The following is a 24,229-nucleotide window of genomic DNA, read 5'->3' as shown; positions in this document are numbered from 1 at the left end:
CAGACACCCCCTGGCTTACAGGGACGCGCTGGAGATCAGCGTCTCTACTCAGACACCTTTATTGTCCTCTGCAAGAGTCCCCATCTAACACGGCTAAGTAGGTAAATGTGATTGAGTATTGATCCGAGCTGTGGACGTTTTAGTTTCCGACATCCATCCTTTGAAAGGACACAGAGAGAGAACAGTGAAAATGTCCTAAGGGAGAAGCCCCTGATGCTTGGATGACTCTTCATTCACTTAGTTATCTAAAAATATTTTCCATGGCATACTTTCCAAATTCATTCATGACCTTCAGACTTGAGCGGGGCAACAGCACCACTCAATGGACACAAGAGCACAAACAGTAGCAAAAGAAAACATTATTTACTAGATATCTGGATGTATTTAGTGTGACTTTCAAGCTATTATGCACGGTAATACTGAAAATTATTTAATTTCAGACAAACAGAAGACAATGCTTTTGTTGAATTCTTTTGATTTTTTTTTTTTTATTCTCTTGTTTAGAAACAATGATTCTGTTTTCTGTCACTTTGTCAGAAATAACCAAGCATGAATCAGCTACTCAGCTAGGTTTGGAGCCTCTCCCCACACAGCAGAGGGCTCACGTCACTCACTCACTCTTTTTGTCTCTCTCATACACACATATTCTCACAAACACACACACACACACACGCCACACTGTTCCCCAGCAAACAGCATCCACGCAGGGTTTTGGTGGCACTGTAGAGATATTGTATCATAGCAACACCATAGCAACGCTGCCTACAGCCGAAACAAAAAAGAAGCCAAGGCAGTGCCAGAGCAAGCTTTAGATTGCTATTGCTTTAGTAAGGTGAGTGGAAAGTTCACATTTCAGCATATCAATATGATAGGAAGACCCTGAAAAGCTATGATGTTTAATCTGCTGGCACAGAAAGCGTCATACAGTATATTTACAATACAGGCTGTACGTATATCTAAAATGCAGATACACACACACACACACGCACAATTTCGAACATGCTTCCCAGAAGCAGTGAAATGGTCACATGTCTTAGACATTGTATAGCATGACAGCAACAATACCATATACAGAGATATAATGACAATAACTTTAAAATAACATTTCATTTCGATAAGATTAACACTGAAAATAGTGACAGAGAACTAAATCAACAGTGATATCCAACACAATTCATGGACACGATGAGTGTTTTCCTCTCTGTGATCCAAATCCCTCATGTACTTGTTCTTCCTGAACTAGTGCACTTTTCACAATGTAGCGCTGACATGTACCCATCTTGTACTGGTCCTGGTCATTGATAGAGATATGTTAAAGCACAGGAAATGATTCATCTTCATCTGTAGATGGTTCTATTATAATCAAGTGCATTTTATTAATGAGGATATGTTAGTAATAGGTTACCAGCTTTGTAGAAGAGGTAAAAAGGCTGATGTAGTAGTTCATATATAGATGGATTAATTATAAATTGTGGCTATTAGAGACATAAAATGTAATTTCTGATTGACGGTAATAAAAGCAGGTGATGGGGTGAATGTGTCCTGCTCTTTTCATGTCTATTCAGTTATACATCTAATAAGCAAAATGCACAAATGCACAATTTCAATCAAATTAGTTGAGAGTATTTCATTGGCAGGCCATGTGTCATTTTAGAAAGATGGAGTTCACATAGATTTCTCAAAATATTCAATACAAATATGGGTATTCTACTTTTAGTAGTAGATTTTATGCTATTTTTGATCATACATACAACAAAATCAGTTACTGCTATGTGTAAACTTCAGGTAGGGGTGATAGGCATGATAAAAGGATAGGGATGATATAAAATAAACATTATAGCAACCATTTCATGATCATGGCTGCTAGTGCTGGCTGTTTTATTAGGTGATCTTCCGCAAGATATTGGATTAGTTCAGATGAGGATTTGGAAGAATGACCTAAAGCAATAAATACTGAAACAATACTCTCTGTTTACACAACCTCATCCTTCTGATAATGCAAATAGTTATGAACTAATTATATAAAACATCAAATTAGCTGTTATATGTTTGGAATCGGAAACAAATGATGTGTTCTTTAAAGATGCCGGTGCAGAACTCATTCTAGTGCTGCCATGTGGACTCGTGTGCCGTTAGTGGAATACATGACAAAAATCACTCTTCCCTTCCTTTCTCTGTGTGTGAATGATTGTAACTCAGTACAGCATGGTACAGTAAAGCCAAGTGTGGCACAGCAGCGTGAAAAGACACCTAGATCAAAGTCTATTTCTAAAGTCCACTGCCTGGATGATTCCCCTCCTGGGTCACTAGTTCTCAGGCCCAGCTGCTTCGGCAGTGTCCCCCAAGATAAAGCTTGATTCCTGATGTTCATATCTTGGCCTCAGTGCTTGTCTGATCTTGCGGGAGAAAAGAGGAGCGGATCCTTTGAGCTTTATTAATACACAGATGACCAAATGCCTTGTTGTACCATTCTGGAGATTTTCCCCTGCAACAAGAATAGCAAATAACACACATTAATGATCGCAATGTTGATTAAAACCTTGACTATGAGAACACTTGAAAACCGCCCACACCTGAGGTCCACTCTGGAGATATGTATGAGCCTGGTCCTCCCCGTCCCACAGGGCTCGAGGAGGTACTGTGACTCCAGCACGACCCCCCTCACTGCTCCCACGCGTGGGCTGTCGTCGTGTTCAATGGACGCGCACACCAGCGCACAGGAGCCTTTACACATGTCTGTGCGCCATGATCTGAGGGGGTGAAGAGACAAAAAGCAAAAAAACTGTGGGTGAAGTGATGCATTTGATGTGGGAATGTGAGATATTGTTAGGTAACCTTTTTATAGAGTATGATATTTTAGAAATGTGAGTGTTTGAGCAGTTTGAGACTTAAAATACATGTTGCAACTATAGCTGTTCATTTTCAGGTTTTTCTGTTGGTATTGACACTGTAACACAGATTGCTCACAGTACTTGAGATGCACAGTTCAATTATGAATAATTCTTTAAAATAATATCTTCCAAAACATGCAAATTTAGAAACATTAAAGTCAGTTATTCTGACCTTAGTACCACATAGTCACAGCTGGGTTGAGGTGCCATGTTGTGGCAGGAGTAATGGTACACATCTGTTTGTTTATCCAGCATCTCCAGAACCTTCTCCTGCTGTAGTTCGATCTGCCACAGGGGGCGCTCTCTCAGCAGCCGCTGCAGCACGTCGTTGGGAGTTGCTGACACCTCAACACACACTCGCCAACGCCTTAGAGGGTTACCATCTCCCACCTTGCACACAGACACATCACGAGTATTAGATAAATTGTGACGGTGTGTAAAAGAGAGGAAATAAATTTGAACATTGAACAATTGAACAAATTTGTGTGTATTTGGGTTTAGACCTTTAAACCTCTAGAGTTAAACAGCCTGTTTTTTGTGCTTCAGTATGGAGACACTAAGACCTAAAAATGACTGTGTAATGCAAAGTATGTATTAAACAAGTTGTATAACAATTTTGTTTCTGGTGTATATTTATAAAGACCATGAAATTCCCTGAATTCTTTTCTTTCTTTCTGTGCCGCCCCTTACAAAGTTCCACAATATTCAAGAAAAGAAACGGTTCATCTCACTAATACAAACATACCTTTTTAAATGCCAGTTCTGTATGGTCAGTAGTCGAGCGAGACACCCAGCCTTTGCTCTTATCTTTGGCCTCTTTCAGCAGGTTCTGGACCAGCCTTTCTAGGTGTGCATGATAGGATCCTTCTTCGTCCTCTTCTTCCTCGTCCTCTTCCACTTCCTCCTCGTGAGCCTTGCACAGCTCGTCCAGTGGGGGCACCATCAGCTCAGCCTCCATGTAAGAGTTGCGAGACTGGGTCACCATCTCCTCTGGGATCTGGGGAACAGCCGGAGGACGTGCAACAAATCACATAACATCAGCTCAGGCCTAAAACTAACATGTCTAAAGCTGAAAAGAAGACTTAAAAGCCCAATATGGCTGTGTTGTCCATTCTCCATTTAAAATACTGCATTTGAACTGAAATTTATCCAAAAATAAAATGGCATAGTAATGAAAATACGTGGCACTAACTCCATAACATTTTAATATCCAGTGTCCTCTGCCTTTCAAATATTGTCATCCTGCCAAACCCTCTAACTCCAACATTGGTCATTTTCATGTTTTGGAGGAGGAATTAAACAATTTTCTGTGGGTTAAAAAGATCCAACTAAACTCCTCAAACCACATTAGACTGAAAATGCATGGTAATCAAGCCTGTTTTCAGCCTCAAGGTAATGATGATATACAGTTTTAGAAATGAGCTCATTAAACACAATTATACCGTGGCCTTGGATAATGACAACTCAGCAGGGGAAACGTCACTCTGCTTTACATAGATAGTTATTTTGTCTGTTCATTTTGTATATAAAGACATGATTGTGCATTATTTCTTTGTAAACAATTGTACAGCTTCTGTCAGTCAGTCATCATTTTTGCTGTTATGCAACCCTAGAAATAGCAGTCAAGCTGTCATATAGGGTATATACACAACATAAAAGTAATCAATTACTGTCGTAAATCATAAATCCTGACCTGAAAGAGACGCTGGCACTCAGTGATCATGTGTGCCAGACCCTGGGTGGCAGCCAGGTTCTCGTTCAGGTCTTTCTGATCGGGGCGGCCAGTAGTGTACTTCCTCTGGATTGACCTTGAGGAATAACATAAATCATGTGAGCATTTACACAGAGAGAGAAAAGAAAGCACTCCATGATTGTTGAGGTAAAAGAACTTCTATCATAAGGAGTTCCCATATGAGTTCATAGGAGTTCCTGATTTTAAGGTAGAAAATTACATTATCATTATACTGCTTCTGTGAAACCCACAGAGCTGTTCAACTTTATAAAATATATAAATCAATTATCATATTAATGTAGTTTGTGATAATAAGAGCAAATGTAAAAAAAAAAGAAGTTTAACATAAATAATGTGGCATTAAACTGATTCGAAATTGAACCTAACATCATGTAATCAGGACATAAATTTCTCTTGGATCCCATGTGGTAATTTATTTCCCATGGAAAAATGCAATACAATGCATCATTAATCCAGTCCTTGCAGGTTGGTGTATTCATTAGCCTGTTCACGAGTCCATATGCGCACCTCGGTGACAGCGTCTCATTCTTCAGTATGCTGAGGTGGAAGAGCGAAGGTCCCAGACAAACAGCCAGGTTCATCGGTGTCATCTGGTTCTCCTCCACCAAGGAAGTGACATCTCGCAGGAAGAAGAGCAACGTCTGCAGGACCTCCCTGTTTTCATCCGGCATTAACAAAATAGCCGCTCTGACGGCCTGCAACCTCTGCTCCTTCGGGACATCTAAAGAAAAGAGGAAGTGAGGTATTTATATCAAAACACTGTTTCTGTGAGTTTTGGCTAATAAGGTCCAGAACTGATCAAAACACACTCAGTTGTAGCATTTTGGACACAGTTACAAATATTAGTATGTCATACATGAAAAGGTTGACAAAAAAGCATCAAGGGATTATTGCCAATGAGACATTAAAGCTGTTTGTTCCTCACTCATTTTGACTGTGTGCTATGTACACTCCCTGAAAACTCATGAATTTGAAACTCTGAAGAAAAGAACAAACAGACTGCTGACTGAATTTTTACAAAGGCCAGCTAACCAATTAAAACTATTTACAATCACATCATTTGAGGCAGATGACCTTCACTTTGTTGTCGCTGTCAGTATTTGACACACACTGGATTCTTAGCTCCGAGGCGACTTACACTGATAAATATGCAGGAAGGTTTCCCCCAGCTTGCTGGTTAGCAGAGGTTCAGGCAAGTCTCTGAAAAACTGTTTGACCATATCAGCCACATCGTAAGCTGACTGATCCTCGTAGCTAACAGAGTCAGGGGACAGCTCGCACTGCTGCCTCAAAGCCTGAATACGTGACTTCACGCCAGACTTGCGGAACAACCCCACCTGAGAGAAGAACGAATGAGGTGAAGACAGAAACATGAAATCAGACAAAGCCGATGGGGGAAGATGGTAAAGATGAGACAGGAAATGAAAACAAGGCACGTATTTGTGTTATGTCCACTGTCTCATGTTTGAAATAAAAATAACCAACAATAGCACTACATTAGACTATAATTCAGTCTTGTGAAAGCTGTTTTCCTCTCTAACCTGGTCCAGACAGTGTGTTCTGAGGTGGCTGAGGGCCTGCTGTAAACACAGAGGGAGCGGAAAACCACAGCGCTGGACATGGACGATGAGGGGAACACCAAACACACTCTTCTCTTTGTAGTCTGGCACCTTCATGCGCTTCATAAACTTGGGCACAGACCTGGGAGCGATAGACAGAAAACAATTAGGGAGGTGCGTGGGAGAAAGAGCGGTCCATGCTTTCATTATCTTTCTCTTCATGTAGATGTATGGTCAACAGAATTTCCCTCTTGGGGATAATAAAAATGAACAGGACTGGTCGTTAACAACATAAGGATGTGTCTGTGTTTGTTGGTCATGGCGACTGGTGGTTTGTGATGTGCAGCAAAGGATCTGAGGCCAGTTTTTGACCGACGCTGGCAGCATGAATGAACCCTGTTGTAACTGCCAGTGTAGTGTAGTAGATGAGGTGGATGTGGATGGCTTTTAAACCTGTGTGTGAAGGTGTTAATTGTGTGTTTTTCAGCTCCGACAGATTAAGCTGTGGAGAAGCTGAACAGAGGAAATACAGCAGCAAAAATAATAAAGACACAGTTCCACAGAGGATACAGCAAAACCTGACACACATACAGAACATATCTTCCTTTGTTGGCATGGAACATTTAAATAATATGGCTATTAGAATACAATGAACAGATTGCTCATTCAAAATGAACAAAAGCATGAAGACTTCTAGTACTTTACATAAGGGACTGATCACACTCGGCTCTTATGTGCGTGTTTGCATGTGTGTATACGCACCACGTCCAGCCATGTTTGTTGGACATTGAGTATTTCTCCATGATGGCGGTGAGGCGGAGCAAAGAGAACTTCTGCAGCAAGCTGAGTTGACCTGCTGATTGGCTACTGATCTGCAGCGAAGATGCTGGCTGGTTGAGATGATCAGATGTCCTGAAACTGGGCCATCGCAGGCTGGGACGGGGGGGAGACAATACCGATAAGGAACGAGAGGCGCAGAGTGATGCAGTCAATGCAAAAGTCTTATCTGGTCAATTTAAAGGATCATTCTGGTTTGTTGCTTTTTATCATAGTTTTTTTTATCATATTTCCTGAGATGTGTTAATACAGTTAGCCATGTTAGCCAAACTAGTTTTGATGAGAAAACAAAGGCCAACAGTAAACATCTATCACTGTTTATAGATTGTTTTAGCTTTCACCTGACTAACTCACCGCACATAGTTTTTCGTGTGCAATGAGGAATTACTTCTGACAGTTTGGATGTCGTCACTTCTGGTTTTAGTGCTAAATAAAGTTGTTTAGATAATCTGGCTGAACTTGCTTGTTTACAACCTGTCTGATTGTCCGAACACTAATTTGTTCCCTTGTTGGACTTCATTGTGGTGATGTTGCAGTGTTCCCAGATCTTACCAATTGCTTTGTTGAGTACAATGTTGTCATTATCAATAGAAATGAGGGTCAAAACTGCAAAAATTAGACTTTATTTATAATAAACCAGAATTATCCTTTAAATGCCTGAACAGCTACTCACCGTGGTCTTGTCAGCGACGCCCCAACTCCAGAATCCCGCCTCTCACGACTGGTCCCCGTGGAATCAGTGTCATTCAACGAGACGCCGTCTCTCTCGCCTTCACTGGGGGTGGTCCTGCCCTCCCCTTCCTCCTCTCCCTCCCCTGTCTCACCCTCGGGCAGCACACTGCGGCTCCAGTGGTCCACTATCTGCTGCAAACCGCTGACGTGCTGGATGATGTCATCTAGGTGAGGGAACAGATTGTCCTCTTTCTCCAGGTCCAGCAGGTCTCCCGTGCTGGCGTACAGGTGGGAGCCCGGCACGTTGTCATAAACACTCACCCTGCTGCCACGTGGAGCTCCCGGACAAGGCTGTTTGGACAGAGGTTTACCAGACCAGGGCCCACCCAGGCCATTGTTGGGTGGAGAAGTTTGGGACTGTGTCTGGGGGGCATCGTTCCTGTCGCCAGGAGAAGGTGCCAGGCTCTCTATGGACAGAGCTTTCGGAAAGGTTCCTGGCTTATGGTCTTTGGGGATGTGTATGAGGAGGTTTTCATATGAGTGAAACTGGTTTCTGCCAAACTGGCTCTGTCCTTCAGTCCTCTTACCCTGAGAAGGCAACTCCATATCCTCCAGGTACATGCTGCTTCTCTTGTTGGCAGTTCGGGGTTTTGTACATACATGCTCTTTCACATTGGGCACCACTGTCTCAGTTGCGGGGCTTACACTCACCATGGATTGGTCTTTACAATCGTTGCTAAGGCCGACAGAGGATACGTTACCATCGGTTTGGTGGCTGTGTTTAGGGCTGTGTTCTAATTGGCTAATGGGAGTACACTGGAGCAACTGCAGCGCTTGAGGCTCCTCCCCCTGCAACACTGGTCCACTGATGACCAGCGGCGGCCTGCGATTTGAGCTTTTCCGCCTTGTCGACGGCCCCCACGTGCGCATTGCTTCCATTCGACGCAAAAACTCTTTGGCTTTACTCCGCCCTCCTTGCCCATGACGGCTGCTCTTGATTGGCAGCGAGTTGTAGTGTGGAAGCTCCCTGGGTGGTTGGTAGGAAGCGGAGAGGGATGCCATAGATATAGAGTCAGGCATGGCAGAGGCGGAGTCCTCACTGTGGAGCGAGGAGATTTCTGTGATCTCCTGCTCACTCAGGTCTGTCAGCACACTCTCACTGCTCACCGTGCTGTGCAGACCCTCCCCCTGACCCGTTGGGCTGCCTTCATTGGTGTTGTCCAACAGGAAGTCTTGTAGACGAGACCAACGTCGGCTGCTCCACTCGAACGTCCACCGTTTACTGATAGCCAACGGGTCATCTTCATCAGAGTCATCACCCTAAGGAAAGATAGATATTAAATGAGAGGTGCTAGATCCCTTTAAGCTGTGTTCATATAGTTAGGTTCCTTTGGTGTGAACCACAGAAAAATCATGAATGAATATTTTATGTTACTTACTAATCCATTTAGGATTTACTACAAATAAATCAAGAGTTGTAAGCACAGTGCCACATGGAATGACATTCATTGGATTTATCCTGCATCATCAGCACTACTTATGCTGCATTTCACTGCGCTTGGAGGTTTTATCCTCTCTGGAGCTCATAAAGAGCCCACACAGAAATATCTGAATATGTGCATTAGTTGAGATCACAACTGGATTTTATCAAATGTCATAAATACCAATGCTGCACCATGAAGGGGGAAATGGCTGAGACGTGGTCGACATTCAAATTGGGTAAACTGGTTTTGTTTAGCTTCTGCTACCAGAGTTTCTAAGTAGCAGACAAAGACCCATCTTATAGAAGGTCTGACTGCAGTTGTTTGATCCAGTTTGAATGACATACGATGAGTAAGTCTCATCATCCTTAAATCAACTGGACCAAATGCAAATGCACTAGAATGTGAACACAGTCTGAATAGCATAAATTACATCACTGAGGAACATGGCATCACGTTTTCAGATGTACATTGTCAGAGACAAAGACCTAATCAGCTACACAATGAACAAAAATGAAACTGTATAGTCCTCCACAAAGAAGAAAAACGAATCTATTCATGACACATTATGACAAGCACTTTTTTACCAGCAAAACAACAACAGAGAGTTAATTAAGATGATAATGGCTTACAGTATAAATAATAATTGTCTTACTTTCTTCTTGGGGTGGCTGACATCCAGCTTCATGGAGGCACACTTGTTCAGAGTATTTAGACGTCTAAAATACGCACAAACACACACGGTCAGTCAAATATTCTAGAGCTGGTAGATTGGATATGTCACTTTCACTGTATTATCTCTCACTCCTCACTGCCACTGTCTCCCTTTCCTTCTGAGTCTGATCATTCACTCTCTGACATGCCTCGCCTCTCCATTTTCCTCTTTGATCTTCTTTTCTGACTCTGTCCATCCCTCTGTCCCACAACACCTTTCTTCCCCCCCCACCCCCCCGCCTTTTTCTCCCCTTATTCTCCTCCCTCTCCTCTGGAATCACTCCCACTGGGAGTGATCATCACCCTTGATGAGTCCATCTTCCCTGAATCAAACACTGTTCCTCCCCTCCGCTTCCCTCCCTCCATCCCCACCCCTGTCTCCCCTCCATCTCTCCATCCCCACCCCTTTCTCTTCCATAATCATGAATGCTGGGGGCAACCTCCTCACCAAAAAGTCTCTCTCAGTCTGCACCCATTCTTCCCGCCTTCCAATGCCCCCCCCTCTACCCTATGGCAAATCAGGGTATGTGAACAGTAGCTGGTTAGGAGGGTGGTGTCTGTGTTTGTGCCTTTCAAGATGGGATCATTAAAAACATGTTTCGGGGCTCGTGACCTCTGTTATTTGAAAGATTTCAGCCTCTAATATCACAGTAGGAAATCCCCCTTTGTACACTGTTTACTTTCTCTGTTCTCTCATACAAACTGGCAGACAAGGGATTGCTTGTTGCTACATAAAAACCAGAAAAATACCAATAGGAAGAAGCAAGCTGTCATATCAACCGTCTTTCTTGCTGGAAGTTAACATTCACATTGGAAAAGTATACAGAGGGAGCCATTGTAGGAGTCTCCACACCCTGTATTTCTGCTGCAGGATGGTACAAACAACTCTTCCTAGTTGAAGAACCATATATACAGATTTTGAATTCTATGACAGCTCTATGCCTTGTACAGTGTTTTCTTGCAAGTATATAATCTAAAATTTAAACAGTTCTGTGAGGAGCAATGCCACGAACAAGAGAGAGGTCATTACGAGTGTGTTTTACAGCTCCTGAGACAGTTCTCAGGGGGTCTGATGTGTTTTCTCTCATAATATAGCTGTCAGGAATTACTAACACTATAATTACCACACCCTCCTCTCCCATAGACATTTGAGAGGCAGAGGTCAACAGAGAAAAGAGAAAAATGGGGGATGTATGTGGGTAGGTATGCTGGTGCAAGCAGGGAAAACTTCAATGAGAAGAGAATAAGGGATGTGTAAGAAACATCATAGTCGAGATGCGCAAAGGGACTTAAAAACATACACTCAAAGCCATCTGGTAGACTTTGTTGGCATCCCCTCAGTCCTTCCCCATTACCCCTCAGACCCCCACCCCTGTTTTGCCCCCTGAGGGTCTCTGCTCTTTGAATGGGAGATCAGAGCGTGGCAAAGGGGAGGGGAGGTGACCAGATCAAAGCCTGGGTGTCTGAGGGGGAGACAGGGATGGGGAGTTCATTATGAGTTGGGGTCAGACATCTAATGATTAGCGGTTAGCACCAGGCCACAGGGAAAAGTCAGGGTACAGAACGATGGGGAAGAGAAGAGGAATGTGTGATTTTACTGGTGTTAAATGTGCAATTAAAAAGACGGAGACAGAAAAAGCAGTTTGTGTGTGTGTGCGCAGGTATCCTTACCGACATAGAGGCTCCACCAGGTCCCGATCCAAGAAGTCGTGGTCCCTTTTCACTGAGGAAATATCAATTGGAAACTGGGAATCTGTGAGAGAAAGAAGGGAGAAAGAAAGTTTTGTTAGTTAATGATTGACAGGAGACAGCAGTTTTCTAACTGTTCATGAAGTATGGCACAACTGCAGCTACTACAGTAAACACCTGTCATCTGCATTTATAGTTTACAGAGCACACACACACACATTTTCGAACCCCAAAATAACTTGGTTTCAACACAATGCCAATGCCAAAATGACTCAAGCCGTTTATTTTGGTGATTCTCTGTGTGTGGTGGCAGTCTGCAGGCCTCATGTGTGCCGGGAGCAGCCACAGAGTCCAAGAGGCCGGCATCCATAACCCCACATTACTGGAGCTCACAACATTTGTCAGAGAAGCGCAGTGTGTGTGTGTGTGTTTGTGTGTGTGCTGCCTAAGAAGGACTGCTGGATTTTAAAAAGCTACTTCTTAGATTACTGGGGCCATTTCCTGTTTGTGCCTCAGCTGTATGAGACCCAATGATCGTCACATGAATGAGTGACTGTAGGTTTTCAAGAAAGGTGGGAAAGCAAAAAAGAAGGAGGAAAGACTTGAATGAAAAGTGAAAAAAAAGAGAAAGAAAGATGGATCAAAAGTAAGAAAATGTACACTGAGAGAGGGAAGACTGGAAGGAGAGTGGTGAGTGAGTTGAGGCCGAAAGGTGGAAGAAAGAAGAGAGAAAAAGAAGCTGTGAGAGTCCCAGTAGTGATAACAAGGCCTTTCCCATGACCCCTCCCTCTGGACAGGAACTGAAGACTGGAAATAGAACGCAGCGGCCCAGAAGATGGGGATACAGAGATGGAGGGATGGCGGAAAGAGAGAGAGAGAGAGAGAGAGAGAGAGAGAGAGAGAGAGAGAGAGAGAGAGAAACAGAGATGATGGAAAAAAATAAGACCGAGTCAGAGAGAACGAAAATCAGAAGGAGTGAGCGAAGATATTTGAAGGGGCAAGGCTTTGTGTGAAACGACGCAGCTGGGTAAATGCTGGCTCCTCTGAGTGTGCATGTGTTTGTCTGTCTGAATGTGTGTGTGTGTGTGTGTGTGTGACCTTCATAGAGCTGGGCATACTGTGGAAATCCCGCTGCTCGGAGCCAATCACAAGCCTCCTTAGCCTCAATCTCTGTAAAGCAAAAGAAACAGTAGAGGCACACATGAACATAATGATTTTTTTAAAAATATATTTTTGGTTCTATATTATCATAAAAAGCATCTGTGTCCAAAACCATCATATGATAGCTCATCATTTTTGTGGAGGATTGAATTTTCCTCTCAGAACTGCAGTGGAATGATGTATTTTCCATTCTCAACTTTATGTAGAGTCTGAACTATTTGCTCTCTAAAAATATATAAGATGAACATAGAAAAAAAAATAAGAGATAAAATATAGACAGAAATAAAATGAGAAATAAAGAGCATGACATTGTATTTATCTGGTATTCCTATCCCAGCATTTTTAGCATACGGGGGAGGAACATCTCAGAGAATTAAATTTTCCTCTGGGAATTCATTGGAATGATGAGATTGGAAAAGCTGGAAGTGAGCCAGTGAGGGACGTACGTTATCTTGAGAGGACAAAGGAAACATTTTACACACTTTATATATCCTGTACTTTCAGATAAAACCCGCCCAGATATACAGTACCAGCAGTTAGATGTCAGCTGTTAATGCATAAAGGGCTTACAGGGCTTACACATGGCACCACACCCCATTAGGTGCTGCTGCCAGCACCACGAGACGCTTTACAGGCATTTTGTTTTACTGCTTTTTTCCGCTAGCATATGTATTGCTCACACTGCTAAACTGCTTGTGTGTATGTGTGTGTGTGTACATTTTCTTTATGAGCAGAGCTGATTAAACCACTCTGCAGAGTTTTGTGCTGACAAAGAAATTTGCATGATTTTGGTGCCAGCGATCCCACAAGTTTTCAAAAAATTATTTGCTTGCAGATTCAGAAGTACAGCAACTTAAAAGATATAATATATACACTGAGACATTCACATATATACGCACAAACACATTTACACCCACACATATACACATATACAATAAAAAAACTGTGCAGAAGAGCTGGGAATAAAGTAAGACCGCTCTTAAACTGTTAATTATAGAGAATTAGGGATGGAAAGTCCATTACAGAACAAAATAAGAACAGAAGAAATGAATAAATGAGGAGTTCAAAACAAATATTAACTTCTAGGGCTTCTAGGGCTAAATTGTCAACTGTTTTTTTCCAATTAATAGTATGTAAAATATCAGAAAACAGTGAAAAATGCACATCATTAGTTCTAAGAGCCCAAGATGACATCTTCATATCGCTTGCTTTGTCCAACCAACAATCCAACACCCAAAGATATTACACTTATTCTCATGTAAGACAGAAAAGCAGCAAATTCTCAGATTTGAGAAGCTGGAACCAGATAATGTTTGTTTGGGCTCAAAAAAAGTAATGTTCGGTCAATCAATAAACTTCCACACACTGTTAAAAAACGTACTACAATACTCTATGTCATTCTCATCGAACGAAACACCAACAGCAACTTTATTCCTGCATTGCTCTACATTCTGCAGTCACTTCTTTCAAAACCCCACTCATTCACATTCACTTGTCTCTTTCACTTATTCAGACATGCTGGCAGTGAACGGGTGAGGCACCGCAGAAACACAGGGGACAAAGTTCCAGCAGGGCGATAAAAAGCCTCCATCCTCACCATCAGAGATGAGAACGGTCAGAGGAAATGATCCTCTCACCGCAATCCAGCAATTACATCCCTCTCCCAACATTCTCAGCATAACTCTTCTCTCTAAATCACACACGAAGCAACACGAGGCTAGTGAAAAATCTCCTGAAAATAAACTTGGAAGAGAGAGAAATTCCAGTGAGCGGCATTTGACCAGCATTCCCAGTCTGTTTGGGTGAGAAATCCGAAAAAATACAGAAACTTACTTGAAGCCCTCATGGTTCAGGTGATGACATGCTTCTATATCTTTGCTCAGAGTGACGTTTCCTCTCCATCCCATGGCAAATCCATCCGCTACTATCCAGCTTTCCATCAAGCGATTTCTTCCTTGCTGTCTTTCCAACCCTTATGTTTACAAGTCTTCCTCCTTCTTCCAGCCTGCCCCATGCAGGTTTTCTCTTCCCTCTAATTTTCTCCTCAACCTCCTCTCTCGCACTTTCTACTTTGTTAGGATCCACATACAATATCTCTATTTTTACGGCTCTCCCTGCCGTATGCTGCACTTTCTTCCCCTCGCTCTTTATACGCGTCTGCTCTTTTTTTCCTTCCCTTTAAGTTCAACTTGAAATTTTGCTTTTTTCCTCTTTCTTGCTCTCAACCATATCTTATCCCCTCAAAATCTTTCTCTAAACAAAAATACTCCCTTGTGTGTTTTCCTTTATCCATCTGTCCACTTTGCTTCTTTCACTGAAACCTCCTCATCCTATCTTCCACTTTGCTCCTATAAAAACCCACTCGAAGCCACCGACTCCCCATCTTCTTTGTCATTTCCAGAGCTGCTGTTGCTCCATCACTTTCACGCAGGAAATGGCTAATTTCAGCTGGCGTTTGCATCAGCCGGCCCCTGAGGTCACAGACTGACGACTGGTGGACGCTAACTTCACATGTCAGCTGAACCTACTGGCAAGCTAGCAAGGAGACTCTGACCTCGGCCTCTGTGCAATACTGCAGACAAGAACAATGTGTGAGAGAAATGCAGTGTGTACACACACATACATTACACACACCAGCGCAGACATTTAGCACAGTCCAGATGTTGCCCCCAGTGAGTCAGAGAATGCAAAAAGGATGAGACAGGCAGACAGCTGGGGTGGGGAGGGCAGCCGAGATGGACAGACCCTGTGGGAAAACCACAGGGAGGAAGACATACCACACCAGCTGCTTATTTACTGAATGTGAGATTCGAACGATTATCGACTCTTTTTATAGAAGCCACTAACCAGGTGATATTCTACATTTTCCTATTGTCAATCCTATGAAAAGATCAAAACCAACAATGTAAAATCCTAAAAAACATGTATTGTCTGCGCATGTGGTTGAGATTTCCTCTGTTCCATAAACCTTCACTGTTTAAAAATGATTAAAAACACATTTAATGACACACAGTCGCAGCCGGTGGCACGTTTCTTTACAAGGAGATGGACGCTGTATTCCATTTGGAGTTGATCCCACATACTCCGTCCTGCTGCCATAAATACTCACTAGTGCACGAAATCTGCGGCTGACAAGCAAATGCACTATTTATTCCTTTCTGAGTAACATTGGCTAAGAAACTACAGCACCCAGCTGTTTTAGGAAGTTACGAAGCATTTAAAAAATGAAACTAAATATTCATGAGCCATTTTTGAATATTCCAGTGAGAGCCAGTGGGCTGGGGAAAGGAAAAAGTCTCTAGAAACACATTGTTGATTTTGTTTTCTTTCATTGGGTTTGTTGACAGTAACAAAAATCCCCAGCCTTATCCTTTCAGCCCTTATTATACCATAAGGTGATTATTTAAAGTGTATAGTCACAGCAGGTTTTGGTGCAGAGTAACTAAGACCAACAAATTACCTCCTCAAGTGATATTACAGCTAAAGTTTGAGTTCTTTTTTCAAGAGCTAAAATATATTTTGGTAAATGCTGCTGTAAGTCTGTGCAGATGTTCAGTTGTGGTTGTTAGCTTCTCCACAACCAAAAATAGACTTGCTTTTGCACCAAATATGCTGCAATCTGTTGCATAAGAAATACAAAATTTAGTACATGGGACATACTGTAAATAAAGGAGATACTGTATAGTTGTTAACTCTATGGGTTTTTTTTTTTATTTTGTTTTTTTTCCCCCTGATTATAATACTGATGTTTAAAAGTGTTTCAAATGTTTTAATTCACCACAACTGTTATCTTTTACTTCAGCAACTTGTGCATCACTGGTTGCCTCTGTAACTACAGATGGAAATGAGCTTTTCGCTGTATCTGGTACAATAAATGTATTGTGCATAATCCCTGTTAAATAAACAACAAATAATAATAATCCCCCTGTTTCACCTAAACCTAATTCTACATAGGATCTCAAAACACTCAATCTACACATTGTATTTACCCTGATTTTCCTCATATTGCATTCCAAAGGAATCAACAGTTATGAAGCCATTGTTGTCCCCTGATAAAGTTTTTTCAAAAAGCACAACATGGCGCATTTCACTACAGTGTTTGTGCCTGTGTAATTAGCTACATGTCTTTGTGTTTGTGCACAAAGGTACCAAGTGGCAAAGCTCCTGTCAGTGTGGGAACAAAGCACTGCCATTCATCTGTGCAGAATTTAATCAAGAGATTAATTAGTACACAAACATGTTATTAGTGGACCGCAAAACACACAAACGCACACAGTCAGACAGAACTAATCCAAGCTGCCTACCGTGCTTTTCCTTCAGTCTATTGCATGTCCCTGCATTCCTGCTGCGTAGAATATATGACAAGAGGCAGCAAGCCACTAGAACAACAGCAGGGAAGGTGGACAGATGGTATGTGTTTGAGTGTATGTGTGTGTCCGACTGTGTGTGGGTGTGTGAATATGGGCATCCATGTGTGGGACAAAGGGGCTGTAAGGTAATTCCTTACATAACAAGGGTGGCAGCTATGTTACATAATACACATAACACAAGCACCCTGATGTCTTCGCAGCTTTTCCTCTGAAAGTGTGCCTTTCTTTCCTCTACCTTTCATTTCCCCTCCTTTTATCCAACGCCTCCTTCATAAGCAAGACGACAATAACCTTGACATTCTGACAGCCTTTTCTCAGTATATTATGTCTGACTCTTACTGGGTCTCAAGGACCCTAAAGTGCCTTGCATGACATCATTTCCTGCCCTGGATTTCCCATGCGTCCAGAGTGGCATGTGAGCCAAGAACAGCAACAGGAAGTTCCTGTACTTAATATGTGAGTGGTACTCAGCTGGGATAATTGTTAGACAGACTGAGGCACACTAATGGATAATAAGCAGTAACAGAGCGTAGAACTAGAGAGTGATGGGCTGATTTTACACATTTAAATGCTGTTTATTTAAATGTGTCCTTTCAGTCAAAATCGATTAAATATCTCAAAGAGATAAACAGCTCAGAAAACAGGCAGAGGAGAGAAAATGACAGTTTGAAAAGGCTGAACAGGCATGAACTGAGCAGCAATAGTCTTTCTACTAGGCTACACACTCACATACACACACACAGATACACACACACACACACACACACACACACACACACAAACACACACAGGATGCCTGGAAAGCTGCCATATTCCCACATAAGCTAAAGCACTTAGTCCGTCATGTTTAAAGGTCAAAAAGAAAAAAAAAAAGTAGTGAAGAAGGCAGAGGAGGAGTGATGGGAGAGAGGGAGGAAGGAAGGAAGGGAGGGACGTTAAAGACGCATATGTCTGTTCTGTCCCGTATGGTTCATCCGTGATGATGTCGAGCTCTCAGGAATGTACTGTAAAACAGAATCAGAACTGGCATGAAATCAGTGCAGGTTCAGGCACAGAGTCGCGTGTGCGTCACTGACTGAAGCCAGCGGAGGTTGAACAGTAAGAGAGAAATGTCAGGGCTGCTGTAAGTTAGCAGGTGATCATTATTAATAGCACAAGGGTTATGATAAGTGTTAACGGATTAGATTAATCAGAGTGTGAAAACAAACGGCTGTGAAGGCTGTGAAAAATAGGATGCGGCAAGAAGACTGAAGGTGATGAAGAAGTGTTGGTTATGCCACCTTTTCTCCAACAGAGGGTGATAAAGCAATGCATTTAAACTTTTGGCCATTTATTATAGGGCTTCAGGCTACGGTTACAGGTGTGCCACATCTTATCCAAACTATTATTCACAACTTATTTATTTGTAAGTTGGCTGAATAGAGCTAGTTTAGAGCTCAGCTTGGGCTGATAGTAAGTACAGCGTCGTGGTGATTGATAGACAGTGAACATTTAGTTTGACAGGTACATTCAGTGAGAGTTGCCTGAGAAACAGCTCCCATTGAATGCTTAACAGAAAATACAGACTGGTAAACCTGAATAAGTGAGTGGAGAAACATAACAAATGATGCTTTCATACATGGAACTCTGGGTCACTGAATGGTTTGATGAGTATGAAAATGAGGCGAATCATGTGCTATGGCCTTCACAGTCACCAGATTTCAACCCAACTGAAAATTTATGAGAGATTTTGGACTGAGTTAGACAGCACTCTATGCTACCATCATCAAATAGCCTAATGATGGAATATCTTTGGGAAGAGTGGTATATATCTTGGAGAATCTATGCCAAGAAGCATTAAAACTGTTCTGATAGCTGGTGGGGAAACATCTTCAGACAAGACTTGTGTCCTAAGTCCATTCTACATACATACTATGTATACTATTTTTGAAGTTATTATACAAAAAACAAACGTAAACTAACAGGAAATTATACAGTCCACTTCCTTTGCGCATTGCATCATGGGAGAATGATGTCCATCAACAGCACCTTCAGAAATCAGGGATTTTTAAATAAGCAATGTATACACAGTGTTTTGCCACTTTTCTAATGTGAACCGACTACATACTGAAGACAAGCTTAGATTTAGTATTCAGTAAGGATTTGATACAGCTACTACGTTGGTTTTTCATTTAACCTTGCAAAAACAGATTTTTTGTCCACTTAGGGGCAGCAGAAACAAGCTATGTTTTCAAACAGTTGCCTATTTACACATGAGGCAGACGGAGCAACATTTGTACTCACTTGGAGTTGTGTGTAAATCCAATATTCAATCTTGGATTAGCTCTGTTTTGGTCTCCACCAACATTAAGAGAAATATCTGGCTCTCTAGATGCTAAATGCACCACTTTGTTCACCACCTATACGACTGGTAACAAATGGCAGATTTCAGTGCCACTTAAATGCCTGAGCTGTCAATTGAAATATTCACTCTCTGGTGCTCTGAAATGGACCTTAAAGGCAACAGTTATCACCACACGTGCCTTCGCTAGCTAATATTACACTTGTTCTGATGGCAGCAGGCAGTCTGCCGTTAGCTAGTAACTACCATAAACGTGGTTTAAATGGCTATAGCTAAACAGTCTATGTTGTGGCAATATTTCCCTCAAAAGGAGCCTGAATGTGCAACATTTGTGAATAAAGGGGGGAAGCACATCAAATTTAATGAAGCATCTGGCAATACACTTGAAAGCAGAGGGATGCACCGTGTTGTACTGCTTGCGTGACCCAATACCAAGCGCCAAGCACATCAGCTGGCAACGTGGGCATCCCTGGCCTTGGCGTTAGCGAGACAATTATCAATCCCAACTCAAAATTTATTTTGCTGTTATTAGTACTGTAACTGTTATTTGGTGTTAAATTATTGTAGTCGGGTTATGCTTTATTTATGATGTGAATTTGTTATGTAAATTTGTTAATAGTGTTTTGTGCTTATTTATATTTGTTTATATTTAAGTATACTTTAAACTGTTAAGAGTTAGTATATTGTTCAAGTTCAAATTTGCCTTTCAATAAAAAAAAGCTGTTCTTTACTGTTGTCGACTGTTGTTTTGTGCTTTATTTTTTTAAAGTATCTGGTACCGTTTTAAAAGTATCCTTTTAGCACCTGTAACGTAAAAAACCCAAATGATACCAAACCCTACCAGCTACTCACTAACTAATGTGTTTGCCATTTGGTGCTGGGCAGGTAATATACAGTGTAACGTTATGTGGGATTCATTTGGGAGTCATTTGAGCCATTGTTGTTATAAAAATATGAACTATTGTTGCTTTAAAATGTCACCCATCGGTATGTAGGCCATGTGCATATATAAATGTAAATGATGGGAGGGTCTACTGTAGATACAAATCAAAAACTTTTACTTTTGAGAAGTATCAGATACAGGTTTGGTTAGGTCACTGAGTTCTTTCTTATTTAAGTCTGTCTCAGAGTCTACCAGCTGCTGAGGAGTGGAATGCATCTGGGGCGTGTGTGTTTGTGTGCGTGTGTGCGTGTGTGTGTGCGCGTGTGTGAGGGACAGAGAAAGAGGGAAAAAAAGTGTATTAGTGCAAGACACAGGGAGCAAAAGTTTGATAAGTCATACCATCACCCAAAACCTGCACAGGCAGAAACTTGCTTCTCTATCTACATTCCTCACCTGCTACAGCTGTCATCTCTTGCTCTCTTCCCTACACAAACAGTATAATTTTTCTAGACATTTCATACATGATCCGGCTCGAAGAGACAAATTCATCAGCAGGGGGAAAAAGAAAACAACATACACAAGACCTGACACGTCTCTGCTCCTTCTACATACCATAATGTGTCATGGTAAATCTGACGAAAAAATACAACACAAACACAATATCTGATCTGTTGTACATGTACCAAAACATCCAAATTACAGCTGAAACAATTAGTGGATTAAACAATTAGTCGATTGATAGAACACTAATTGGCATCAATTAATTGTTTCTAGCAAACATACCAAACCATCTCTGATTCTAGCTTCTCAGTTGTGAGGAATTTTCTATTTTTTATAGATATATTTTCGATATTTTAGGTTTTGGATTGTTGCTTGGACAAAATAAGCAATCTGAAGATGTTACCTTGGGCTGTGGTAAAGTGTGTCTACTTTATGAGATTTCAGAGACTAAACGATGAATCGATTAATCAAGAAAATTAAAAAACAATTAAAAAACAATAAATAAACTCAATACACACTGAGAGAAGTCACTGGAACAACCTAAAGTCTTTGCTTTTGGCTTTATTACTTCTATGAACACTGGGATGTTCTGTTTACTCCCCGGGAAACATGAATCATGTGACAGGAAGTTGAGGAAGTTACCATGGAATACAAAGCTGACGAGTCGGTCAGGGAGGACATAGACAAAAACAATAACACTACAGTCCTTTAGGGTTTGTTATGACTTCTTTCAGATTTATGAAAGACATTTTTGGAGGAGAAGTGGCTCCATGTGTCAACGGAGTAAAGCCAGAGAGTGGGAGGATTGGCAACCTGTAGTGTGTAAGCTCTTGCCAATAAAGCATACTTAAAAAGCATGATGAAACAACAGAAGGACTGGCTACTTCTAAAAGTCGTGTCTGTTAATTTTCGGTGCAAACCCTCGAGTCAAGTCAAATATTGAAAATTTTCTCAGCGAGGATGACAGAATCTCACATGAAAAGGCTGCAATAAGAATCTTTCTTGATCAAAGCTTACACGGTTTGAATATGAACCCAGTTCTCTTCTACCTCTGAATGGACAAACAGATGAAAAGTCTTGAGTTCATCTACAGGGGAAAGGAAAACTAAACGGAAACTTTCACTATGTATGCTTCAAAAAAAACAAATGGCAGCTCTATAAAGTTTAGAATCTATTTCATCTCCCTCTTGTAAAAACGGCAAATCTGGAGGATAAAATTCAAATTAAATTTACATATAAATACATTTCTTAAGAGAACATCCATCTCTCCAAGTCAGATATGATCAGGCCACACATACTGTGAAACTAACCAAATATCTTTTCCTTGGAGACACAAATCTAACCACACTGAAATTCTGACAATAAATGACAGACAAATTAAAACTCTGTCATAACTCTCTCCATTTCTACCTTGTGCCACCCTCCGGAGCAGTTGCTGGCGGGCAATGATGCGCGAGAGGCGCAGGGCAGACCGCCGCCGAGGAGTGTCGCCCAGCCTCAGGTAATATTCCTGTCCGTCAGGTGTCATGACCTCCAGACAGGAACTCTCGCTGGTGCTGTCGTTGTCGCTCTCGCAGTCGTTACTGTCACCTTTGGCACTTTGATCCACGCTGTCCACACTGTCATCGATTTCTATACTCCGATTGTCTGTAGGATCAGCACTGTCAGCGCTGTGGACTGTGTCAGCGTTCTCACTGTCCACACTGTCAGCGACGGTTATACTCGGAGGGTATGTAAGTTTTCTCATAACGACACCAACAGTAATATCTCCATCTTTGGTAGTTTCTATTGCATTGTCCGCATTGTTCAGATTGTTTACTATCTCCTCCCTCCCTGCAAGATTTGATCTGTCTGCACTTTCTTCTGCAGCCACACTGTCCGCGCTCGCTGCAGCGTCCACATCCATAATGGTCGTGTTGCCGTCCGCAGCCTCCATAACGTCACAATCTAATCCTCACTAACCTACAAGTCTTCCTCACTCTCGCCCTGATGAGTTGTTGTGTGAGCACTCCCTCTGAATTCCTGCCTCTAACATGCCCTCACTGGAAGCCCGAATCGGCTCCCCACCCGCCCGTCTCCTCCCTTCAACTTGCCACAGTCGAACAAACACACAAGATTCATCACACCACCTGACTCAGCTGAAAGCCCGTGTTCTATCCTCACACACACACACACACACACACAAAAATACACACATGCTGAGTTCTCAGCTGAGATGGGAGAAAGACTCTCAAACTCTTGCTTCCACAAGGACTTTGGTCACATGACCGGGAACCAATGGCCTGAGAGCTGAGGGAACACTGCCCTGCTTCCTGAAGATGTGCCAAAGACACAATTGCCTCAGGCATATGCGCATGTGTGTGTGTGTGTGTGTGTGTCTTTGTGTGTGTGCGTGTGTGTGTTTGTGTGTGTGAAGGGCATATCTGGGATGAGAGATGTGATCAGAGAGGGAATAGGCCTGGAAAAAAAACACTTTCCCAATGACCACATCCTAATGCGAAATGGGAAGGGGCAGAACAATAGAGAGTATGTGGGTGTGTGATTCTGTGCTGAGGAATGTATGTAGGAGCAAAACTGTTGTTACTAATGCTGAGTAGGACTGTATGCCATTGACGAATGTTCTATAAATCCAAAACCATCAAACCACATGACATTTAACATAATTGATCCAACAGATATACGCTATCCTCATTCCTTCCTTATCCCCCCCAAAAATCTGTTTTGTAGCTGTTGTAGTAAGCAATGCTAATGTCTGAAATGTGTGACTGAATGTTGCCATACAGTAACTGAGTTAGCAGATAAATGTATGGAATGCAGCGAGAGGAGGACGGAGGAGGGAAGTTCGATACTTTGACCTAGTTTGGTAGAATAGTGACTTGCCAAGACTAGAGGATACAGGGTCATTTTAATTCATTTTGGGGAGGTACAGTAAGAGGCAGGGGGTAAGAGTGGGATGGGGGAGCACGTGAAAAGTAGGTCATAGCAAAGTCAATTTCAGGTCAGCAGTCTCACACACACACACACACACACACCTAATCTCAGAGTAGAGGGGTATTACAGCAACTTTTTAGTCAGAAAGGTGAGTGAAATCCTACAAATGTGCATTCACCACATATCCAAACTCATGCTCAGTCAAATGAAGCCAGTGAAGTTGTGAAATATTAAATCTGTGATTTGATTTGATTAGACTGCCCTCTTGAGGCAATCTGGGAGAAAATTAACACAACTTTAAGGTTTCTCAATGCAAGAGGGGAAGCATGAATTGACTTTGATGACTTTTCATGTCAGTCTGTACAGTGTATCGGTCCAACTTAAATAAAAATAAACTCAAAATATAATGCAGTGCAAACTTAATGACTGATGCAGGGCCCAGCAGG

General features: G+C 42.0%; 1 protein-coding gene across 4 annotated transcripts in view; it reads right to left on the bottom strand.

The window, feature by feature from the left end:
- Positions 1-882: 882 nt before the first annotated feature.
- The window catches only part of LOC121909771 (stAR-related lipid transfer protein 13-like), a 40,880-nt gene continuing 17,533 nt past the window's right edge, over positions 883-24,229 (bottom strand). For 2 of the 4 annotated variants that reach the window (XM_042430455.1, XM_042430454.1), the window contains exons 2-14: positions 12,695-12,766; positions 11,579-11,660; positions 9,849-9,912; positions 7,714-9,032; positions 6,966-7,136; positions 6,186-6,345; positions 5,783-5,981; positions 5,152-5,365; positions 4,585-4,699; positions 3,637-3,888; positions 3,064-3,281; positions 2,574-2,750; positions 883-2,485 (exon numbers count right to left, since the gene is read on the bottom strand). In XM_042430455.1, coding sequence (XP_042286389.1) covers positions 2,368-2,485; positions 2,574-2,750; positions 3,064-3,281; positions 3,637-3,888; positions 4,585-4,699; positions 5,152-5,365; positions 5,783-5,981; positions 6,186-6,345; positions 6,966-7,136; positions 7,714-9,032; positions 9,849-9,912; positions 11,579-11,660; positions 12,695-12,766 — 3,161 coding nt within the window. In that variant the 3' untranslated portion in view covers positions 883-2,367. Of the gene's footprint in view, positions 2,486-2,573; positions 2,751-3,063; positions 3,282-3,636; positions 3,889-4,584; positions 4,700-5,151; positions 5,366-5,782; positions 5,982-6,185; positions 6,346-6,965; positions 7,137-7,713; positions 9,033-9,848; positions 9,913-11,578; positions 11,661-12,694; positions 12,767-14,590; positions 15,347-22,262; positions 22,986-24,229 lie in introns of those variants that run through there. The other 2 variants (XM_042430453.1, XM_042430456.1) reach the window with 2 other exon arrangements.

Source organism: Thunnus maccoyii, chromosome 13, assembly GCF_910596095.1.
Source record: "Thunnus maccoyii chromosome 13, fThuMac1.1, whole genome shotgun sequence".
Taxonomy (NCBI): domain Eukaryota; kingdom Metazoa; phylum Chordata; class Actinopteri; order Scombriformes; family Scombridae; genus Thunnus; species Thunnus maccoyii.
This window is presented reverse-complemented; position numbering and strand designations above follow the sequence as displayed.